General features: G+C 49.1%; 8 protein-coding genes and 2 non-coding genes across 10 annotated transcripts; 6 read left to right on the top strand and 4 right to left on the bottom strand.

Moving 5' to 3' along the window:
* Window positions 1-2178: 2178 nt before the first annotated feature.
* Pdw03_1292 (PAN-1 domain) lies at window positions 2179-3579 on the bottom strand (the record flags this gene model as incomplete). Its single annotated transcript, XM_014679731.1, has 1 exon — window positions 2179-3579. One exon carries the CDS (start codon window positions 3577-3579, stop codon window positions 2179-2181), a length of 1401 nt encoding a protein of 466 aa, XP_014535217.1.
* Window positions 3580-4351: 772 nt separating this feature from the next.
* On the bottom strand, window positions 4352-6273 carry Pdw03_1291 (MFS transporter, putative; the record flags this gene model as incomplete). Its single annotated transcript, XM_066099869.1, has 9 exons — window positions 4352-4613; window positions 4671-4884; window positions 4937-5041; window positions 5088-5123; window positions 5182-5477; window positions 5529-5553; window positions 5608-5777; window positions 5836-5985; window positions 6074-6273. 9 exons carry the CDS (start codon window positions 6271-6273, stop codon window positions 4352-4354), a joined length of 1458 nt encoding a protein of 485 aa, XP_065957596.1.
* Window positions 6274-6992: 719 nt separating this feature from the next.
* Window positions 6993-8417, top strand: Pdw03_1290 (O-methyltransferase, putative; the record flags this gene model as incomplete). The annotated part of the gene is made up of 5 exons (XM_066099868.1): window positions 6993-7088; window positions 7139-7286; window positions 7337-7351; window positions 7427-7553; window positions 7631-8417. The coding sequence occupies 5 exons, from the start codon at window positions 6993-6995 to the stop codon at window positions 8415-8417; spliced, it is 1173 nt and encodes a 390-aa protein (XP_065957595.1).
* An 879-nt stretch (window positions 8418-9296) lies between these two features.
* On the top strand, window positions 9297-11016 carry Pdw03_1289 (peptidase C19 ubiquitin carboxyl-terminal hydrolase 2; the record flags this gene model as incomplete). Its single annotated transcript, XM_014679734.1, has 8 exons — window positions 9297-9336; window positions 9402-9427; window positions 9486-9658; window positions 9710-9980; window positions 10029-10137; window positions 10193-10407; window positions 10464-10531; window positions 10584-11016. The coding sequence occupies 8 exons, from the start codon at window positions 9297-9299 to the stop codon at window positions 11014-11016; spliced, it is 1335 nt and encodes a 444-aa protein (XP_014535220.1).
* An 861-nt stretch (window positions 11017-11877) lies between these two features.
* On the top strand, window positions 11878-11969 carry Pdw03_tRNA176. The gene has a single exon. It is a non-coding gene; the product is annotated as a tRNA-Val (tRNA).
* Window positions 11970-12781: 812 nt separating this feature from the next.
* Window positions 12782-12873, bottom strand: Pdw03_tRNA155. Its single transcript has one exon. It is a non-coding gene; the product is annotated as a tRNA-Val (tRNA).
* Window positions 12874-13765: 892 nt separating this feature from the next.
* Pdw03_1288 (Glucose N-acetyltransferase 1) lies at window positions 13766-15038 on the top strand (the record flags this gene model as incomplete). Its single annotated transcript, XM_014679735.1, has 3 exons — window positions 13766-14234; window positions 14310-14950; window positions 15000-15038. 3 exons carry the CDS (start codon window positions 13766-13768, stop codon window positions 15036-15038), a joined length of 1149 nt encoding a protein of 382 aa, XP_014535221.1.
* A 1778-nt stretch (window positions 15039-16816) lies between these two features.
* Pdw03_1287 (CDR ABC transporter) lies at window positions 16817-17345 on the top strand (the record flags this gene model as incomplete). Its single annotated transcript, XM_014679737.1, has 3 exons — window positions 16817-17085; window positions 17137-17149; window positions 17214-17345. The coding sequence occupies 3 exons, from the start codon at window positions 16817-16819 to the stop codon at window positions 17343-17345; spliced, it is 414 nt and encodes a 137-aa protein (XP_014535223.1).
* Window positions 17346-18075: 730 nt separating this feature from the next.
* On the top strand, window positions 18076-20649 carry Pdw03_1286 (C6 transcription factor, putative; the record flags this gene model as incomplete). The annotated part of the gene is made up of 4 exons (XM_014679738.2): window positions 18076-18681; window positions 18732-20351; window positions 20407-20499; window positions 20548-20649. The coding sequence occupies 4 exons, from the start codon at window positions 18076-18078 to the stop codon at window positions 20647-20649; spliced, it is 2421 nt and encodes an 806-aa protein (XP_014535224.2).
* A 333-nt stretch (window positions 20650-20982) lies between these two features.
* Window positions 20983-22686, bottom strand: Pdw03_1285 (Pyridoxal phosphate-dependent transferase, major region, subdomain 1; the record flags this gene model as incomplete). Its single annotated transcript, XM_066099867.1, has 5 exons — window positions 20983-21076; window positions 21139-21677; window positions 21739-22365; window positions 22415-22442; window positions 22499-22686. 5 exons carry the CDS (start codon window positions 22684-22686, stop codon window positions 20983-20985), a joined length of 1476 nt encoding a protein of 491 aa, XP_065957594.1.
* Between the last annotated feature and the right edge of the window lie 428 nt (window positions 22687-23114).

Below are 23114 nucleotides of genomic sequence, written 5' to 3'. Positions count from 1 at the left end.
AGTTAACTAGTTGGTTAACTAGTTAGCGGTTAAATGATCTTATGTAATCTAGAAGGAGTAGCGGCCTGATTTCCCTACGGGATCACAGAGGCAGGTACGATGCGATGCAGACAGGGACACATTTCTTGGATATTCGTAGAATTCTCAATCTTCCCTTCCTTCTCCTCCCGAATCTTTAAAGCGAATTATCCCAGGCTTTCCGATCGACCCTGCCCATCGCGCTTTGGCATCTCCTAACCATTTTTAACGCGGGATCAGGCAAAAACATCAGCCAAGACCTAGCTGATGTGGATTTTCTCATCGTGGCTCGTGTGATTTCTGTGGACAGCATGAATATGGAATCTGCAAAAATTTGGCTCGCCAAGTGACGATGGTTGGTTCATTTCAGGTTTGCGCTTCGAGGCTCTTTCTTAAAAATCTTTCGCATGATCAGTCGTTCTGGTCCCATATTCTTTACTTTTCAGTAACCAAATTCAATAGTTCCCATCATTTCACAGCCCTTGGTTAATCATGCGAAATCATGCGAAATCCCTACGTTAAGTGCACAACTGCCATAGTAACCCAAAGGGAGACAGGAGGGGTATAGAGACACGAGCGAGAGGATTGCCGGGGTACTGAAAGTTACATTCAAGTGGCTATAGATACCCACTCATTTTTCTCCCAGGTGGCAGTGAGACTAAAACTTGAGCTGCCAGATGGCTATTTCATGGCGAGAGGCTGGGAAGCAACTTGGAATCAAACACGCAAGCCAGCCGACGGATATGATTTTGCTCTCAAAGGGAGCATTCACGATGAAACCGTGAAGAGAATCAGTTTCCACGCTGTCCACACCCTTACTGTCATTTGATCTTATGTGGTGCTGGATCCTGGGCTTAATGTTCAATTCACGAGGTTTTCGGCAGACAGACCTTGTGTTTGCCGAACCTAGTAGGTTGAATTGCAGTGATATTCTACGCATCTGACATCTAACAAGCATTAGTAGGTTAAACCCCCCAGTGTGAATCAGTTGATCGTGAAGAGAATTCTAGAAAACTGATGCAGCTTTACCTCTCTCTTGGTTATTCGCGTGTCTCTATGAAATTGTCAGCTTTAGGCAATGGATGTTTTTTGGGCCCTCCACGAGCTTGTTTGGATTCCAGTTCCGAGCCACTGGTCTTCACATTTGACTTTCACTCTTCCTCTTTTTGAGCGTTTTTCCATACTGACCGCTAAGAGATCACTGTTTCCATCGCAACGGCCATTAGGGCCTGGCATACGGAAGGCCCTGTGTGCCAATGCGGATAGGGACAAGGAACATTGCGCTAACTATCTCGAGGTTACGAATCTATACACGCGCAATGTATATTGAGCAACGAATAGCCGTACACCAATCTTCTGTGCCACAATAAGATCATCCCGACAGGGACGGCAGATTTGTCCTACGAGCAGAAGTGCTGCCGTCCAATAGCCTCGTTTTTCTGATCATCTCTCGCAACGAATGTCAGGGTCAAAGATCTGCCAGATGGCCAGGTGCCTTTAAGACTGGCAATAAACCCCCCGAACGTTAGCGAAAGGATGGTCTAGCGCTGGGGGTAACCTCAGAGTGTACCTTATTTTCGCAGTCTTCAGTGGCTGAATTATGGCCGATACTACGCTACAACACTAGGTGTGGTTTCTGGACAAAGAAAACCAAAAGACTTGCTTGCACAGAGGCTATCATTCGGGAGAAATTGTTGGGCCTATGTGAGCGCCCAATCGCGCCATTTAAACGGCTCAGATCCATGTATGTCGTGTGCGTTAACATATCCCCAGACATCATACGGTGGATAAGAGTTTCATGCAAATGACATACATCCCCAAAGCACCTGTAAATGAAAGTTTCCAGATTAAATTAGTGAAACATAGGTATCGCTAGGAATTATCAGCCTATGTAATAAGAACAAGACAAGAAAATGAGAAAGGTCCAGGGATGAGTCTTCGTCTGCCCGGCAGACGATACCACAGCGCCACTGCAAAACGCCTCGCTAAGGACTCCCTTGAAAACATGGAATCGCCTTGCCCTCCAGTGCGAGAATGGATGCAAGATCAAGGAAGGGGGGGGGGGGGGGGGGGGGGGGGGGGGGATACAAGAGAGTCGATAGATTTTATATACAAGAAAGGCCCAGGGGGAAAGAAGACTGCCGAGGAGCGATAGAAGAATCAATCGAAGATATACTGCACCTCATGACATGAAGACTGGAATGCCTTGAGAAGCTTGTTCACACGAGTTGTAATCCAACCAGACTGCGTGCCATTGGTAGCAACACCCGCAAAGGTAGTAGACGCATGCTTGCATACACCCTCGATACGATTAAACGAATACTGCAAACAATCGTCGTTGTGCGCGCACACCTCCGCACAAACATCAAGCGTAGGAATCGTGCCAGCCGGAAAATCTATCTGGACTCCAGAGAGGTTATCCCAATCGTCGCGAGCCGAGAAAGTCCCATCGTAGACCAGCTTCTGGTAAACGTCGGCATGTAGCATGAGTGCGTTCTTCCCGCTGGCGAAGAATGCCCGATCAAACTCCCACATCTCCTCAATATCCCTCGGCGCCATGTGGTGATATGAAATGACAGGGTAACACCACGGCTGTCGCCCGTATCCCTCGGAGAAATGGTCGATTTCCCATGGTCGTGACGTCGTCATCATCGGCCACGCCCAGATCAGATCGACGTTTAAGTCGTGCAGCGCTCGCGCCAGCGCGCAGTCGCCTGCCCATTCCTGTGCGGTCATCGCTTCGAGATCTTCCTTTGCCCCTATCCGGTGCTCGTGCAGGAGGTTCATCGTCCAGCTGGAAAGGACAATCCCCGCCCCGCCGTAGCCGAAGAGAGTTTCGCCGATTTGCATCGGGCTACCCAGGTAGTAGTTTCGGTCTGGGTTGAGGTGTGCCAGCCAGTTGATCAGGTTCGGCCACACCATATAGGTGTCGGCTTCAAGGAAGACGTACCACTTGGCGTTGGGCATGACTTCTAGTGCTTCGTCAATCATTGGGAGGAATTTCCATTTGTCAAGCTTCCAGCCTGGGTTGTTGACCTTTCCTAATGGGCCATTTGTGTCGTCACCCCATTCTTCTTTTGTTAAACCCTCGCGTCCGACTTCTTGTAAACGGCGATAGATTTCGAATTCGGGCTCTTTTTTCATTGTTGACTCGCTAATGTTGCGGAGGACATCATAGGTGTGGACACCGTTGATGGTTTCTTCGTAGTCGGAGAAGATGGCGAAGTGTGGGACACATTCTAGCGTGGTTCGGAGGTGGATGGGGACTTTTTCAAGGGATTCGGTCGCGCCAGTTTTGATTACGACCATGACATCGTCGAGTTTGTGTAGTAAGTGGCCGCATTTATCCTCTAAAATCTCCTCTTTGGACGGAGGAGGCGAAGGAGGACTTGTCTGCTTCTCCTCTCCTACCACAATTTTTTCCCCACCATCTTGAAGAACTTGTTCGGGATTATTCAAGGCTTTCGTGTTGGATTCAGGCAGTCGATTGATATAGTATATGAAGCAAAATGTAAGGATCGGAAAAAAGATGAAGAGCCATCGTCGCGGAGAACTAGACATAGTCGAGTTGGCGCTTATGGACAATCAAAAGGTTAAACAGAAATCGATGCCATTCAGCTAATGAGAGTAAGGGGGTGAGGAAATAATGAACAGATTGAAACAAATGCTTCATAGCACGGAAGGGGAAAAAAAAAAAATTAAAAATAAATGAAAAAAAGGGTCAATGATCGCTGTCCCTGAGCCAAACCAGTTCGACACTGCCTCAGCTTTGACAGGACAATTCATAGTCCGGGAGAAAGGATTCAGTCAAACCTCTGAACGGAGTAAACGGGGAGGGGGGGCTTTGATAGGCCAAGCGACAGGTTCTTTAAGGACTGATCAGCAACCACACGGCACTTAAGTCAATTAGACCGTGGCGTCTTTTCAGACCGCTGCCCCACGGAAAGCGTCTTCACTTGCGGCACTTTGCATGCGAGGCAATGATCGACTGCGTACTCCGTAGAATGTTTAACATTCTTAATAGAGGGAGGATTCAGGAGGTGAAGATCAGGGGCAAGTCTCAAGTTTGAAGTAGAGTCAATTAATCTGCACAAAATAGAACGGAGTGCAGAATTCAGCCACGGCGTTGGATAAATTAAGCTTGAAACAAGGACGGCGGACACGGACCCGGATTGTGGCCTTGTGGCCTGAATCCGTAGGCATCGATCACGTGTGGTCCTGTGTGGACCGACGTGGGACAAGGGTCCTGATCTACTTAACATTGTCTGAGTACAACATACATACAAAGATCCAATACATTCCAATCCCCCGTTTCTAGTTTGTATACACGAACTCAGGCGCCAGTATCGGCATTAGCCTCGGCTTTGAACTGTCTGTTCCGCTCCCACAAGAACGCAGGAGTGATTGTCAAAGCAACGGCCACACACAGAATAGCCGCCTGAATACCGAAAACCAGTCCCAGTCCATTGCGCTGAATCCATGCAGGCTGGAAGTATCCCACTGCGAACCCACCACAGGTACGCCACATGTTCAGAATGGCTGAGACACAGGTCGCCTGCTGCGGGTATTTCTCCAACGCATAGGCTGAGATGGCACTGTGCAAATGATCTTAGACACACGACAGTACCCAACCGATTGAACTTAGAACTTACACAATCGTCGCTACCAAGCCGATGTTCACCATGATCCATCCAATAGCTATTCCAACCCAATGCTTGCCGAAGCGTAGGGTTAGTCCGTAAGTGAGGAGACCACTGGCCATGCTCCCTATCGGGAACCACACGCCGTGAAGGCGGAGTTCGGATCGCCAAGTTGAGCGATGGCGCTTGAAGATCCAGCCGTTGAAGAAGTGACCAACTGCCCAACCTATGAAAATTGTGAGAATCTAGAGAGATAGGGGGATTGTGAGGATGCCTACCACATAAAGCTCCAACCACTCCGGCGAATCGCATTGACGATGCCCCAATTGTGCCAAACAAGTAGGGGGGACTGTGCAGGAAGGGATCGATGGTGGTTGTGATTCCTGGAGAGTCAGCGCGTGAAAGAACCGCGTGATGATGGTGACCTACCAATTGGCCAGGTAAATGTGACCAAGATAGCGATGCCTATCAACAAAACTCCCGGTCAGCGAATGTCATTGTCAGCTAGCTAGACCATACCCACCAGTCATCAACAAGGGGAATTTGAACACATAGACCACAACCGTTCGACTCCAGTAGCTCAACGTCGATCTCTTGGGAAGCAAAGTATTCCCAATGCCAAAATAAGACGCGAGGCGCGACTGCTTGGTCGTTCGTTCAGGCTCATAGTACGTCTCATAGCCGAAGAGGATCACCATAGCCGTGGACATGCCATAGATGGCGGTCAGGACCGCGAAGGAGATGCGCCAGTCTGACCCGGTGCTGATGTATCCTGCTATCGCGGGACCGAGAAATGGTCCGACAAGGAAGGTGGTCCCCCTATTCTCGGTCAGTGCTACTCTGGTAAGACTCGAGTGGCAAGTCTCCTACCAAATATTGATCATCCGCGGCCATTCTGTTGTCACCTCAGCATCACGTCCTCGATCCAATCCCAAAGAAACGGACTTACCAGCCGACGTATACATGTCATGAATTATCGGAAGCCCAATTACCTGAGGCACTGTCCCAAACAGACCCTGTAATGACCGGAACGTTGTGAAGGTAGACCAATCGTTGGAGAAGGTAGCACCCATCACCATGAACATGGTGATCACCTGAGGCCACAGCCAGATAGGCAAACTAGGCACAACTATCAGTGGGGACAGTCAATGCAGGCGACAAAAAGAATCAAACTCACCGACCATATGCTTCAATGAGTGGAACAGCAAAAATTCCCCCAAGCCCCTGCAGCAGAATACCATAATTCATACTTGTCGCCGAATGAGTGATGCTCGTATCCCAAGCTACTGCCTGCTCCGTGACCAGCGTTCCACCCCAGACCATAGCTCTGCAAAAGATTCAGTTAGAAAAATCAAGTTGACGCATACATATCTGAGCTGGCAGCTGCGATGGGGTTCTCGATCGGCCATACATACCCATCTGCCAACAACGAGCTCGTCATCAGCGACACAAAGAGCATTGTCTTCCGCTTCGAGGACCAGTTCCTCGGTTTCAAGGCATCCCTGGCCTCGATATTTGAATTGGAGTGGCATTCTTTCAACTCCTGCGTCTCAAGCGACGACGACGCACTGGCTGTCATCTCGTGCGTGAAGTAGATCGGGGAGAGTTTCTCCATGGTAGACCTGCTCACCCTTTTGGGGGCCTGTATTCTGGATATGGGGAGTCGACCCTGAAACAAGGATCTGGTTCAGGCAAGGAGTTGAATGAAGATCTTTTTCTTTTCTGCGATGAGCCCCTGTAGGTTTTCTCCACGGCCAGTCGAACACACATGGAGCTTCTCGCGTGGCTTTTGTTGTACATGAAGATTCTATACAACATAGAGTCGTTCTTTGGGAATCAGGAGAGATCTTGGATCTGTTCAAAAAGTCTCCGGAATGTACGTATGTTGTGGAGTGGACAGTAGATATATCACAAAGGTAGACCGGGGCTAGTAGGTCCTTCGTTTTTCGGGTAAGGCGCTATTGGGCTCTTCTATGTGCTGGTTTGTTTCTTTAGGCGTTACTTCTTTTTTTTCGCCGTGGCAGTGCCGTGTCTTGTCATGGTGTGTTATCCCTTGCGCATACCGTTCTGTTGGACCAATGGTCTTCCATTGAGCACAATGGTTTCATACTGATTATGGGTCTGGGATGACGGCTGGGATTGTAATCTCCAAGTATTCCAGGCCGGATTTATCTATATCGTCGTCTCACATTAGCACCGGAACTCCTGCCGGATCCCATCGCATGTTGTACGTATAGAGATTTAGGGAGTATGACTACGGAGTAATGCAGACTATACTTCCCTGGCATCCTTATCCCTGGAGCTCTTCTCAGAGACCTTCCACCTCTAATCCCAATGTCTTTTCTATCCCGCCTAGCCAGCCTCCTGGGCCTATCATTCCCAGCCCCCGTCGCACCCCCAGGTGCCGCCCTTGCAGCAACTGTCACAGTAGTGAGTATGACGGACTGGTCAGGTAGCTCTATGACCTAACTCAGTCACAGCCTGCATCGTTAGGGTTTGTCCCGGTCGCGATTCACTTTGATCTCTTCGATATCCTCGTGAGTCATGGCGGACGCGTGACAGTCGACGAAGTCTCGGCGATCTGTAATGGGCGTCTCAAAGCCCGAGGAGGGAATGAGCCTGAGCTGGGTATGTGTTTTGAGCTTTATGGTTGGCTGTTAAACTGACAATGAGTGTAGGGACCAGATTAGCCTGTAAGCACATCCGAGTCACTACAACCATGCTCGAACAGGGACAAGCATTATACCAATACTAACCCCTTTCCTCAGCGGACACACTCTACATCATGGCCGGGCTCGGCCTAGTTGAGCGAGTGGCCGAGGACTGCTTCATGGCAAATGCCATCACAAACCACATGGTTGCCATGCCGTCCTCTCAGCATGGCGCGCTGCACTTGTTAGTTCCCCTCGTTCATACTCGTTTTCTGTTGTAGAAACTGCATAATCTTTCAGGCCCGCACTGACCCTACCCAGTACTACGGAGGGTCTAATGGCCAGCGCATTCTTGATGAAAAAGCTCCAGGACACTCGCTTTGCATACCCCTTTGCCGAAGCAGACGGCCCCTTGCAATATGCCTATCAGCTAATGGGTCAGTCCAAGCTAGCGGAGCAACATACATATTCGATCATGGAGACCCAGGGTCGCATGGACAGCTTCAACCATTTCATGGTCGGCAAGTTCCTGAAATTTGGAACGTTCCCAGAGCGCGCCAGGGCAATGGGCTATGATTTAGATGTCGCATTGACGGGTGACATTACCACTGGTACTGGCACTGGGTCCGCTACTATGGTCGATATCGGCGGTGGTCGTGGCGAGCTCCTCCTCGAGGTCCAGGCTGCGTACCCATATCTCGGTGCGGAAGATCTAATCTTACAGGAGTTCAATGCCGATATTGGTATCGTGCCTGGTGTGCGGCGTATGGAATGGAACTACAAGGAGGAGGCTGAACAGCCCGTTCGTGGGGCCTGCGTTTACGCGCTGCAGCATATCTTGCATAATTTGCCTGATTTGGATGCCGTGGCGTTGCTGCAGAAGATTTCTCATGCCATGGCGCCTGGTTCCCGGGTTTTGATTATTGAGTATGCCAAGAATTTCACTTACACTTCGCTTCATGCGAGTATGATTGCGTTATACGGGGGCCGTGAGAGGAATTCGGTGGAGTGGAAGCAAATGGCGGGTTTGTGTGGGCTTGAGGTGACTTTTGAGGTTTATGTTAGGGCTGGAGAGTCACTGGTGGAGATGAGGAGGACAGATCAATAGTTCATGAGAGGTAGCGTTAATGAACAATTGCAACGAGTCAGTTGATGGAGTACTAACAGTTGTGAATGTGATGTATCGAATGTATACAGATCACACACCCCTTTCGGTAGCCTCGCCTACCCGAAGCTTGTAGCTTTTTCATCTCTTCGAACTCCTACAGCACAGGATCTTTGCAGATCCGATCTACGACTGCATTGAACCCATCCCACATGGATACATACATGATGTATGTACTTTTGCTCATCCCTTGTCACATCCCTTGCTGCTGGCCACTGTATGGTTTCCATTCCCCTTTCCACCAGGAATATCGCTTCCTCTCACTCCACCTGGTCTGAAAATGAGAATCTGTCAATTGCCACGATCAAACGATTGCATTGCTTTGCCCCCGGATTGGCCACGCGAGCTTGACTCCTGTCAGAACTTGATGTACGGAGTGCTCCGTACGTGGTCCCGTATCCAGGGTTTCATGCTCCACCATATCATTCAACGCATCGGCAACTCGCTTCTCTTGACCCTAATAGCTTTTCCTGTGTAAAGCCTCCGGTTTACACTGTATCCCTTGTTTCCTTTCAATCATATGGGTCTTTCCACTCTATATTGGAATCTCTGAAGGTTATGACCTATAACTCGGTTCACGCCAGATTTTTGACGTGATCTTCATTTCTGAAAACTTTCTAGGGTCACCTTGAAACCTTTTCTCTGCTAGTCCTTGGCCTTGGATTCTGGTTTATTGCTTCTGGTCCCTCTGATCAAACCCCGCGCATCGATCTCGTCTCGCATCCATGCCAATGAGGATTTGGATAGGCTTTCCGCTCTAAATTCCAGAATCTGGTAATTGCTGGCTGCTCTACACATCTGGCCCTTGATCTCATTTTCATTATGGATATTCCGAAACCTGGTGATGGCGATCTCAATATCGGTATGTTGACCTCCGGACAAAAGCGAAGCGAGTGGGTCAGGAATAATAACACGGATGTTGAACAGGGACTGGCACGTTCCACGCTTGCTGGGTATGTTATTCCCCGCTTAATATTGCCTCCGCATATGTGTATATTAATCCTCGGGCAGGTCCTCACGGCCATGGTCGGCGTGGCATTGTTGTTCCGCTATGCCACCAAGGTCTGGGTGCGCTGGGCTTTGCCGCAGGTCACTGCACCCGGCCGAATCTGGGGTACAGAGGACTTGTTCTTCCTCATAGCTTGGGGTTTTGATATAACACATATGATCTTTGTTCAAATGAGGTGGGATGAACTGTTCTCGTTACTTTCGTGTCAGCTACTAACTCTGTCTAGTGCCAAATGGGGCCTTGGAAGGCATTTTTTTTACTTGACCAGTGAAGAGCGTCATAATGCTATGAAATGGGATTTCCTTTCACAGCCGCTGGCTGTCACTTCGGCGATGGTCTCACGCGCAGGCATGATGTGGTTCCTTTTGACTTGCTTTGCGGCGAGCGACAAGAAGATTCGCCTATCTATTACTGTCTGTGCTATTGTTCAGGTTGTCGTCAATATGGTCACCATCATCCAAATAATTGTCCAGTGCGGACCGAACCCATATCAGACGGTCAGCATCCCCCTTCTTAGTGCACGACCCATACTAATCTCATCACAGACTGATCGAGTACAGTACTTCCACTACATGTGGACACCACTACCGGAAGATGGATCCGTCAAGTGCCAATCACCGAATGTCCAGACGACTATTGGTTTTGTACAAGGAGGTATGTGGAATGATCACACTTCAGCTCAATGCAAAGCTAATGGCACTTCCCACAGGATCCAACGCCGTGATCGATTACTTTCTTGCCGTGCTCGCTGCCGTCGAACTCTGGCAGTTTTTCCTGAGAACCCTCCGCCGTGATCCACACACCTCATTCTGGTCCCACTTCTGTAGAATCAGTGGCACCGTCCGTTCCCGCCGGATCTGGCAGACTATTACTCTCAGCGGACCACTGCTCCTCTCCGGCTGTGCTTCTATTATTAAAACTTGTGTGGGTACACTATCTTTCCCCGATTTGTGCAGCAACGCTAATACCGCATTCACCAGAAACTCAAATCCCTCGGTGATAGACAGGACTTCACCTATAACATCGTGAGCTTCATTCTCTGGGTGAAGTAAGCATAACCACCATCTCCCAACGCCAATATCAATAATTAACAAGCCCAGGATCGAAAACTACAGCATTCTCCTTGCCTCATGTGCCCCGGTAGCCCGCTTGTTCCTCCGCTCCTTCGTTGACCACAGACACGAAGGCCGCAGTCACGGCTACTGGTCTCACTCCCGGTCGACAGAACACGAAGATTCTGATACAGAGCTGAAACGCCGCGCCCAGGCTCAGGACCGGTGGCTGGATTCGGCTACTGTGACTCATCCGACGAATACTTCTATCAGGGATGAGGAGGATCAGTGGAATGGGCATAAGCATCAGCGCTTGAGTAGTCGGATTTCAACGGCGGATAGTCCCGAATATTTTGATGATGGACGTGTTACTGTCAAGACAGATATCGTTGTTCAGGTCCATGATGGAAGGTCGAATGTTTCGGGTGGGACGAGGTTGTCACCGGAGGGGGGTCGGTCTCATTCCGCAGGGTTTCAATGATTGACAATACATCGCTCCTTTATGAAATTTTGAGGACTTGGATTATCCTGGTTGTCTTGCTGTCCTGTACTATCCACCAGCACATTACATGTTTATTGCGTTCTCTCATCGCCCGTTAGTTCGGCCCAGGATCTAGGTAAGCCTACGAGGTGACCCTCGACATTCCCATGGGCATCTGAATCCAACATCCAGATTGAACTGAATCTGGTAGGCTCTAGTTGACTGCCAAAAGTGCGAGCCTGTCAATTCTCCACCTCCTTCTTGCAGGTGGTGCTGGTCCGGCCGAATACCATCCCAGGGAAAACGGGCTGCCGTGATGTGTTGCATTAAAGAATGCACCTGTTGAATTGGTAAAGCCACTGATGGGGTGTATTTCTAGTATCTATGGATCGTCCATAAACAACGAATAAACAACGAAATGCACTGCCTCTTTTAATTTCGGTGGTCTAGACTGGGTTTGTTCTAATGGTTGAATTTCTTCTCTTGGATGGGGGAATATATGGAGTGTCTGTATTATTTGATTTCGTTTAGTGAAGGGGGGGGGGGGGGGGGGGATCACAGCCAAATTGGAGAATGAGTTCCCCGTCGCAGGTGCTTCTTGCAATATATATATCTATCGAGTGTGGACCACCGGTTAAGCTAACTAGGCAACCAACATACGGAGTAGTGTATACCATGGTCTCGAAAGTAACCAAGTCTAGTGGAATAAATCTACACGTACAGTTTTAAAAAGGAATTGAAATACAACCTTTTAATCAACATGGATTTGGAGAATAAATAAAACAGGTCAAAAGGTTGCTTCGGTGGAATGTAAAATGGTTAACGGCCATGCTATTCATCAATTGGCCCTAGTGGTTGAGCAGTTTCCTGGTCTAACGGTTATGATTTTCCGTTAACAAATGCGATTAGCAGATGTTCCGGAAAGGTTCTGGGTTCGATTCCCAGGGAAACTATTTTTGGGTCTTCCTTTTTTTTTGCTGTTGAAATGGTTGTGGAGTGCGAAAGGTGACTACTACCCACCAGGGGGGCCCCTGCCTAACACCTCACGTTTGTATGATGTCTTAGGCCTCCGCTAAGAACTCATGTGTGCCTTGCGTTTTTTGAATCACCTTGCCACCTTCCTAGAAACTACCCAAACTACCTTTCTTACTTCTATGACCACTAACTACTATATAACCACCGGCGTCCTAGTGAGGTATTCTCTAGAAGTATCACCATCTGAAAATAAGATAAGGGCCTAGAAAGGATAGAAATAAGCCTAAGTTGAGATCAAACCTATAGTGACTTACCTATAGGCGATGTGATAGCAGATAAAGAGTCCTTATTTATATATCCTCCGTACAGGGATCAACTGATCAATGACGCATAACATTGAAGATAGGATCGAAACGAGCGGTATCCGAGAGTGCCGATCACTTTCCTTGTAGTCGAGGACCCCCTAAATCCCTCTTAACTCTGACCAGTATTAGTCTTGGCACACATAAGACAATACAGTGACTTGTCCTCCCTCGATATTGTATCTTACCCGGTTAACAGGCTTTACACCTAAAAACCGTATAGTCTTGCAGCCGCACCGGGTAGAAGCTACTATAGAGAGCTATGGGTGGTACACACCTTACTAGGTTCCATAGTGTGGATTCATCAAGGGTTTATGCCGGCAGAAATTAATCAAATTAAAGGGGTGCCAATAACAGCACTGGCCAAGAGCACAATTATCAAGATTATTGAAAGTGACAGACAGGGCAATGGCGATGGAAAAAAAAAATAGTTTCCCTGGGAATCGAACCCAGAACCTTTCCGGAACATCTGCTAATCGCATTTGTTAACGGAAAATCATAACCGCTAGACCAGGAAACTGTTGTATGTTTCAACAACTCAAAAAGGGATTGACATACTCCTCGACCTAGGGCCAGAGCAGAAATCATTCCATGTTGTAGGATCTGCCTCTCATCTCGCTTTTAGACCCATGGTCAATGCTCACGTGGGCACCCCCCGTTTTGCCACACAGGAATGTGGTTCTTAAGATGTATGGTACAGTCACTCCGCAAAAGTGTCAGCACCCCAAATTCTGTCTACTTAATATCTACCAATCAAAAGCCAAGAGAGAAAGGACGATCTGTTAATTTAAAAGAGGCGGTATGATAAACCAGGAAGGCGGTAGTAGAAGGGGTGTCAACACTTTTGTGGAGTCACTGTCGGTGTTTCAATTACCTGTTCAAAATAAGGCATCACGTTGAAACCAATGGCACAATAGATGATTGAAAACAGGATACGGGGACGGAGTAGAAGACCCGGAAAAACATTCGGAACGCCCTGATGGCGCAGTCCGTACAAACTGTAGGGCAGGATTAGTCAGCTTTATTTGCACAGATTGGAAAAAGAGCGGACTTGGTCACTTCACAACATACAACGCAGTTAGAGAATCTAGAGTCCTTTTTACGCCTATCTATTGCTCGTCCCAGACAGTGTTGAAACCATAGATTTCTGTCACAAAATCCCGGCATTCACGCTAACAATCAGGCATCCGGCCTTTGGCGTGCACCTTTGCACCACCGTTGCCCAATCTTGAAGAGAGGTGGACCCTCCCCACAACTTGATACAATCGCAACCCTGTAAAGATGTTTCAGTCTTCAAACGTGAGCTTCCCCGTCTAGCATTCTAAAAGTGGATTGGTCCCACCAATGATATAGCAATCACGTGCATCTATCCAAATCCCCACCAGCATGGTCAATAGCTTCACCGTTTAACAATGCCACCCAAAAAACCCACCTTCCCCTACCGACGGGGCTCCAATGCCTCGGAAGATGACTTCTTCGATCTCCCCGACGAGTCGTGTCTATCCATAGCCAAACGCCAGCTACGACATGTCCGAACATGGGCCGTAGTCGCCCTTATCGTCCTATTTATCCTGTGGCAACGTCGGGAACGTCCCCCGCCCCTGCCCCTACCACATATCCACTACGACGAAGTTGATTGGTCGCGCTTTGCCTATACCCAGTATGCAACCAACGAGGTGTACATGTGTAACTGCCTGATGGTCTTCGAGGCTCTGCACAGACTCGGCAGCAAGGCGGACCGCGTGCTATTCTACCCGGAGGAATGGGACCTCGTTGTCGAGAATGAGTTTGATCGCGTCAGCCAGTTGCTACTTGAGGCGAAGCACAAGTACCAAGTGATGTTGATCCCGATTAAGATCGAGGGGGTCCAGGACCCATCGGGTGAGTTGGGCTGCCGTTATTGGAACTGACCTACCCTCTTGAACCCATTAACTAACATGTCAACCTCTTTCATAGTATCCGGCTCCAGAGCTTCGTGGGATACTAGCACCGCCAAGCTCATGGCCTTTGGCGAGCATGAATACGATCGTGTCATCCACCTCGACTCGGACGTTATTCTCCTTCAGACAATGGACGAGCTCTTCTTCCTCCCGCCTGCCACTGTCGCCATGCCACGTGCCTATTGGCTTCTCCCCGACAAACTGCTCTCGTCCCTCTTGGTCGTCATTGAGCCCTCCCTCCGGGAATACCTTGCCTTGACCGACGTTACTACCCTCGCCCAGAACGGCCAAGTCGATATGAACGTGACGGACCATCGGTATGATATGGAGTTGTTGAACAGACGGTATGGGGATTCTGCGATGGTTCTTCCGCATCGGCAATATGGTCTACTGACTGGCGAGTTCCGGACGAAGGATCATCGGAAGTTCCTGGGGAATGATGATGAGGTCTGGGATCCTGACCAGGTCCTGGCGCAGGCTAAGTTTGTACACTTTTCGGATTGGCCGCTGCCAAAGCCGTGGATCATGTGGCCGCAGGACATGTTGGTGGCGGAGCAGCCGAAATGTGACCAAAACCCTGGCACGCCGCAGGAGAGTGGATGTCGGGATCGGGAGATTTGGAAGATGATCTATGATAAATATCGGAGACAACGAAAGGTACGTCTGGTGGATCGGGATGAGTAGGCTGGCTGCTGACTTGGGGTAGGATGTTTGCAAGCTACTCAGTTATCCGGCGCCGTATTGAGTGGAAACTCGCACACGCTCGATGATGGTCTGGAGATGGAACATAGGTAGATTCTGGCGTTTGGGATGTTAGCTGTGTACAGGGAATGCATGAATCCAGGACAAACTACTGCATCGGAAATCGAATTCGATGGGGGATCCTAGAAAAGAGTACCCAAAAATATCCACAACGCTCTACAAATGCTCCTTCATTCCTATGAAGACATCAAGTATACCCCATCCCCCTCCTCCACCAAGTCCAAACCCTCCTCTTCGCCATCAAGCTTCCAAACTCCTTGACAGTATTCACCTCGTTTAATCCCACTGCGAAGCCCATCTCTTTCTCATCTTTCCCCTCCCCATTCCCATTCCCGTCACCAGTCCCCTGTTTTCCACATGCACCCTCCTCCTCCACAAGTCCGGGCCTTGTGACCAACTGAAACTCTTTATATCGCAGCCGACGTACAACATCCACCCAGCTTTCCACTGGATCCTTCCCGCCCTCCACGTACATGATCCCCGGACACCCACCGGAACGCAAGAGTACGGCACATTGGTGTGCGTCTGCGGCACGTTTGAGGGCAGCTACTTTCTTGCGCGAGGTTATGTGGTGGGTGCGGATTAGCGCATTGTAAAGGGTTTGCATTTTGGAGTCGGGAGGAGGGGAGAGGGAAGGGAGGTGAGCTTGGGAGCTTGGAAGCTTTGGGCGCTAGACTAGATTGGGCAATCAGAGGGAAATCTGATTATGGGGATGAGAGAGGCTGGAATGGGTATGAGTTACTTTATTCAGTTGGGGCTCGACTTTTCTTTGATTTCGGATATCCTTTCTTTTGTATCCTCTGTGTACCACATGAGGGTATAATCACCTCAATCACTGATACGGGGGGTGTTGTCATGTTCAATTAGACACCTGAGGCATGTGTTGCGTGGAAGTGGATTAGTAATCCCCGTGAGAAACTCTCCGGTGTCAAAGGTGTCCCAAGTCCCAAAGTGACACACTGGTGCATGACACTGAACGGAGGACATTGGACGTAGGTCGGACCCTAACCTGTATATGAAAATGCAGATATCTTGGGACATCGTATGACAGATCTATCACCTCGTAGAACAGACTGCCCTGTTCAAAGAGGACTAGAATCCAGAGACTCGTTCGGGATTCCTGTCTCTAGACCTAACTAGGTTAGTACACACATCCACCGAGATCCTATACCGAGTCAGCTATGATCCTCTTATGTTCCCATATGTCTCTACAACTTGGAATGGGTTGATGGATCCTTTTTTCTCGTCTTGGCTTCCTTGTTCTGCAAAACTATCGCGATGGCCGCGGACTCCGCTGAACTCTGTTCTTTTAAATCTCAAGCCTCAAAATTGTCAAACTTGGTGAAGATGAGGAAAGTCACGACAGTGATGGAAAAGAAAAAAAAAGTTGACTAAATACTCTGATGCACATCCACTGGCAGGAGGCCAGTGGCCAGACGAGATGGTCAGGAACCTCTTGTGTCTTCATCCGGAGTGGTCATCTCCACGTTCATCATAGTGAGCCTTGGCTTCCCTTTTGGGGAGCCATCTAGGTATATCTGTTTATTTCATTTCATTTCATATTTTTACTCGTTCCAAAGATGAATCAAGACTATTTCTGCAGATCGAGTACATTGAGGTCGGGGATTGTCTTGAACGATTCAAAGGCTCCCAAGGTCAAATATGCCCGCTCCTCTTAAACCCCGAGTTTAGTACGATTTAGCACTATTCTTCCCCGCATTGATCAACTGAGACATCCCTTCAATCCATAGTACTGACTCAATGATCGCCGCCACCCTCATGCCATTCTTCATCATCATGTGCGAGCTCTTCAACGGTATCCTCCGTCCGCAATCCCAGATGCCTGCCTTCTGGAAGTACACCATGTACTATGTTACACCGTTTACGTATTGGATTGGTGAGGTGCTCACCTCCGTCCTTCGTGGTACCCCTGTTGTTTACTCCCAGTCTGAATTGGCTATCTTTGAGAGTCCACCCAATACTACTTGCAGCGAATACGCGAATGCGTGGCTTGATGCGAAGGCCGTTGGGTATCTCTCGAACCCGGATGGGATGAGTAAGTGTGGACATTGTGATTGTAGCCTTGGTGATGATGTGAGTTTTGTTCCCTGGAACTTGTTTTGTTGTATCTGGAATTGATGCTAAACTGTGTTGGTAGTACTTGGCTGGAATCGGTCTGGACTCTTCGAAGATCTGGCCATATCTCGGTATCTTCCTTGCTTTTACAGTTGCGAACTACTTGCTGGTTTACATGCGGTTTGTTATGACGTTGTTTTGGCAGTCGATGTAGCTTTTTCTTTGATTTGAATGTAGTCTCGGCGTAGTGTTGCGGATATATCGAAAGAGAAGTTTGTCATTTGACCTTGAACTCATTTTTCAACCTTGGCTTTTTCTTACAGAATGAAATATTGCGGAGAGCTTTCTCCAGCTGAGCATGTCTGGTAGAAAGGGGAAAGCCAAGTGCCAAGCCGACCTTAAATATTCATTGGATGCCTGATTTTACAGGTGGGAGACAAGATCACGTGACATCAAGTGCGGCTAGCATTCCCCCGCGTTATTTTTGGATCTTACCTGTCCTCCATGCTCCATACTCCATACTCCATGTATTATGTACAGGCGATTTATCTTGTTCTAATATTCAATTAATATCTATGGACGGCATCCAGCCAGAATACGCAATGAGTCACTCAAGCAAAGCTTGACTCGTTATTTCAGAGCATCTCTCGGGGATAAGTCCACTATCACCAGAAATGGTAACTCCGAGGCTAGACATTCTCCATCGAGCAGCTTTCAAGGTCGAGACCTACATTCAAGTCAACCTGTCAACCGAGCCCTTGACAGTTTCCAAGGCCATCGGTCAGTGACTATCACATATTGTCCACGTGTGTAGCCAGGTAATCCAGAAAAGTGCCCCTCATCTCCTACTAGCGACGTCTCACCCATGTCTAGCGTCGCAAGGACTTCCTGCGACGAACAAAGAAAATCCAATCTGAACTCAGAATCACTCAACATCCCTCAAGATGGAAAATCATCATGACCAGCTCTCCTTAGATCATGAAGAGATAGAAAATCAATTTCGCACTCCGCAGCGTCGCCGTCGCCCGCCCCTGTCTTGTACAGTCTGTCGCAAGCGCAAATTAAAATGTGACCGCTCTCTGCCCTGCGGGCAATGCGTGCGCTCAAAAACAACAACCCAATGCGTCTTTGTTGGAGTTCAACCTGGAAATGGTATTGTATCTGATTCTTCTCAGCGACGTATGTCGCCCCCGCAATTACCGTATGGCGTGGAAGAACAGTCCGACCGGAAAAGTGGAATGTTCGTCTTTGACTCGAAATTGGGGCCAAATTCGATGTCGAATCGCGTCTCGAAACGTGGCCATTTTGATGAGCTGCATGAGCTCCGGAGTCGGTTGCGAGCTCTGGAGAATTCACTCGGCAAGTCGTCTCATCTTCAGACTCCTGAGACCTCGGTTTCCGATGTCTTTTCTGAAGTCGGTACCGCTAGTAGTTCTGAAAATGTGGGTGTGGACGACCGCGTGCGATTCTTGCCAGATTGGAATTTCCGCGGGAAAAAGAACAAGACTCGTTATTTCGGTCGCAGTCATTATACCACTACTATTTCTTTTGTGAGTATCCTTCTTTTTATTCGGGGATTGATTTGCTGATGAAGATGTAGTTCAAAGATATTTGTACATTTATGCACCGTGGTCATTGCCGCGGGGAGGGGAAAGATAAAGAGTACACTGATATGAAAAAGTTCAAGACGGAGCTCTGGTCACGCGAGACACAGGATCATCAGCGCGAGTTTCGCGAGCAAGCTTATAAGCTCGAGGAGATAGTGCCCCAGCGGAATGTTGCTGATCATCTGCTTCGGTTGTATCTCGACACTTTCGAGATGACATATCGAATCTTGCACACGCCGACATTCTTGAGACAGTATGCTGATTACTGGGCCAACACCCAGCCAGTTGACATGGCTTTCGTCGCTCAGTTACTCGCCGTGATGGCTGCTGGAAGTTGTTTCTATGTCCCACCTCCAGGTCAAGATGACCGAGACGTATTCCAGAAATCGGCCATGAAATGGATCATGGCTGTCCAGTCATACGTCTCGTGCACATTTGTGAGCCCGGAGATCGACTTCCGAATGCTCCAGACCCAAACCCTTCTTCTGGTAGCTCGTCTTGGAGTCGCCAGCGACGGGGATGTAGCCTGGGCCTCAGCCGGGTCGCTGATTCGGTCTGCGACGACAATGGGTCTGCATCGTGATCCGACTCGCTTCCGCAAGGCTCGACCATTTTATTCTGAACTGCGCCGTCGCCTTTGGGCTACTATCGTCGAACTGGATCTCAAGATCTCTCTCGACCGCGGCGTTCCGCCCTCAGTTGACCTAGACGAATGCGACTGCGACCCACCGTCCAATTGGGACGATGCGGACTTGATACCAGACATGGAGAATAATCCTGCCCTACTCAGTACTGCCCTTAATACCCAAAACTTCTACCAATCTCTCCTTACGAAAACCCTCCCACTGCGCTATCGAATCGCCAAGAAAATCAACAGTCTCCGATTTAATCTACCTTACGACGACGCCCTGCTAATGGGTGATGAACTTTCCCGCTCCATGCAGTGTGCATCCTCCCTATTTGACGATATTGCCCCGAGTATCGCTCCGGGAGAATCTGGTCGTCACCGGTTCGCCCAATCCCTACATCTCTTCATCATGCGCAAATTCCTCCTTGCCCTCCACCGCCCCTTCTCCCTCAGTGTTGCTCGTCTACCCAAATGCTCCTACTCCCGCAAAATCTGCCTCGAAGAATCCCTCGGCATTCTCTCCCAGATGGAACTCCCCTCCCCGACAGACGACATCATCTACCCGCACATCACTCAGCTGAGTAACGGTATGTTCCGCGATGAAACCTTCCACGCTGCAATCACTGCCTGCGTGGAACTGTCCCTCCAAGCCAATGAAATGAGTACGTCCGCTACATCCGGGATTGATGGTGTCAACTCCAGCGTGCTCATGAGCATGATCCAGTCCCAGCAAGGCGTGATGATGCAGGCTGTCGAACGTACCGCTGACAACTTCGGGAGACGCATTGGTCCCGGTGGAAAGGGGGGCAAGCCTTTCCTGTTTTTGAATATCATCCTCGCTTCGGTCAAATCGCGCATTAAGGGCGAGGATCCTTTGTGCAATGTTGACATGGCCTCCAAAAGGTCCGTTCGCATCGGCAGGGCGATCTTGAATGGTCTTACATATCAGGAAGCCAAAGACAGTGTTGATAACCGCCCCGTTCAGGTTGGTATATTCGCTTATAGCTGTGTGTATATTATCCCCTAACGTTCCTGTTCAGACTTCCATTCCTTCAGAGACAACTCCGGCTGCGGCTACACCGAGAGAAATTGATCCTGCGTCGCTTCTGTCGACTGACTTTAGTGGTTTGATGGTAAGTTACTGTTCCTCGGGATTTCGGGGCTACGCTGACCTTTCGCAGCCAATGGAGCTAGGAGGTTGGTTTGACGGACTGGATTACACTGGCCCAGAGTTGTGGGATTGGGATGCTAACTTGGCTGGTAACCTTCCGACATTCCCTTGACATTCCCTTGAACCACCTATCCCCCTAATTTATAATGACAGTGCGTGCTGCCCTGTGATACTGTCTCTGCTCCTCTCCATGTCCAACTCCACTCTCATGACTTGATCGATAATTCTTGTGTCAGAATGAATCTTCAGAGCAAGAATACAGCCTTCTCCGGACAAAAGTAGAATTTCAATCAGTATGATTAGTGTCTCCCTTCGTGACCTATCGTGCTTCTTCCTACAATTACAGATCTCAAGCATTTCAACGCATCTAGAGATAAATTAAAAAACCCAGTAAACAACTGCAAGCTGTCTCACTCTACAGAAAATAAACCGCCAATCCAAACCCTCAAACCCCTTCTATCTCTTTGCCCACTTCCTGACTGACTATCCGAGAAGAAGTCCACTTCTTCTTCGAAATCGAAACATAACTCTGAACCAATCTATGCCATAACACCGATTAGCAGAACTTCCTGGGTCACAGCTCCAAAGAAGTATAACTCACGCCTGATACCGTTGGATATTCCGAATCTCCATGCCCGCCAAATCCGCTAGGGCATCTCGCACATCCCGCACCAGACTCACACACCGTCCCATACTGAAATCGGTCCTGACAACAGCCCTCATCATCCCCATCTCTTCACAATCAGCCGCCATAGTGTAAGCAGGCACGATCCACCCCCTCTCGCGCAGTTTCCGTGCAAGTGCCCACTCGTCGAAGATGACATTCTGCGTTGGACTCAGTCGGAACGCCACGACTGGCAGACCCTTACCGGCCCCTTCACTCATAATGATGAAGCCCAGTTCTTGCAGCTGACTGGTGAGGTAGTCGGCTGTCTTCGTGAGGTTTCTCATAATGCTGGTGTACCCGCTTCGACCGAGTCGGATGAGCTGGTAGTACTGGGCTACGATGTGCGAAGCTGGTTTGGAGAAGTTCATGGTGAAGTTCAGTTGCTCGGCGCCTAGATAGTCGATGTTAAAGACTAGGTCTTCGGGGAGGTACTCCGATGACCGCCAGAGGGCCCAGCCGATTCCGGGGTAGACCTGGGGAGATTAGTATCTTGGGCCTGTATCGAAGCTGGCGGTGATGCGTGAGTGAATTTACCAGGCCATATTTATGCCCTGAGACATTGATCGAGACGACGTTGGGCAACTTGAAATCCCACACGAGATCCGGGTTCACGAACGGAGCCACGAATCCCCCGCTGGCGGCATCTACATGGATGGGAGTGTCCAGACCTTTTGCAAGGAGGATCTCACTGATGGCTTGTACGTCTTCGTACTGACCCGTGTATGTGGTGCCGAGGATGGCACAGATACCAATGGTGTTCTCGTCGACCATGTCGACGGCTTGAATTGGGTCAATCACGTACCGCGTCTCAGTGCATGGGACAAGCTTCTCGGCGATGTCGAAGTATTTGGCTGCCTTTTCCCAGCAGACTTGTACACCACTACTCATGATGATGTTCGGATTAGAGAAGTCTTTCCCCTGGGCTTTGCGGTTGATGATCCAACGCTTCTTCATGGCCAGGGTTGCGAGCATGATGGCTTCGGAAGATCCAATACATGATGTGCCAAAGGCAGTTGGATTTCCGTTAGCGACTGGAGAGTGGAATAGGTCGGCGAGGATATTCAGGCAGCGGTGCTCGATCTCGACGGATTTGGGATACTCTTCGTGGTCGATGATGTTCTTGTTTGATGATTCGACGAGTAGTTTCAGGGCTTCCTCTTCCTGCTGCAGTGTGAGCGCCGGTCAAGCACAAGGTGAACAGTTGATATACCATGTACGTGGTCACAAAACTGGCGAGGCTAGATGGTCCAAGATGTCAGTCTCGTTTTGGGATCCTTGAGAGAGCTCTACTCACTTCAAGATGGGCTGACCATCCAGGGCCAGGTCATCCTTGATCATCTGGTACGCCACTTCCTTTGGCATCCCTCCATCTGGAAGTTGATGCGATGGCAAAGCCCTGGTGGCGAACCGAGTGCCATAGACATAGGAGCAGTCGCTCGTCTGGTCCGAAAGTTGCTGGGATAATCCTTCTATCGAACCCATGATGCAATGCAATAGATGAGACTGTGTAGATTCAAACTGTAATACTGATTAACTAGCCAGACTGTTGTGCCCTTTTTATATTCCTTCCCCGGCCAGTTGTTGCCGGCACAATATCTCGTATCTACATCGCGTGATAGAGCCATGAGGCATTTTACACAGAACATCATGATTCGCGCTTTGATTTTTTTTTTAAAAACTAAGTAAAAACCAAAAAAAACCCCCCCCAAAAAAGGGGACCCTTCCACGCTGTTTCATGTTGGGCACATGCGTGTCTTTTCTTTCGAGGTATCTAGATGACAACGCGATGAACAGCACACTGATCTCATGCTCTCCTCGATGCTATCTCTATCTGATGAATGTGTGGAGCCTCGATGCTCCACTTAGGATAAGCTAAGACCTTCTAGAAAATTCAGGCGTAGCGAGATATT

Source organism: Penicillium digitatum, chromosome 5 (assembly GCF_016767815.1).
Source record: "Penicillium digitatum chromosome 5, complete sequence".
In the NCBI taxonomy this organism is placed as follows: domain Eukaryota; kingdom Fungi; phylum Ascomycota; class Eurotiomycetes; order Eurotiales; family Aspergillaceae; genus Penicillium; species Penicillium digitatum.
The sequence above is the reverse complement of the archived record's forward strand: the minus strand, read 5'-3'. Positions and strand labels throughout refer to the sequence as shown.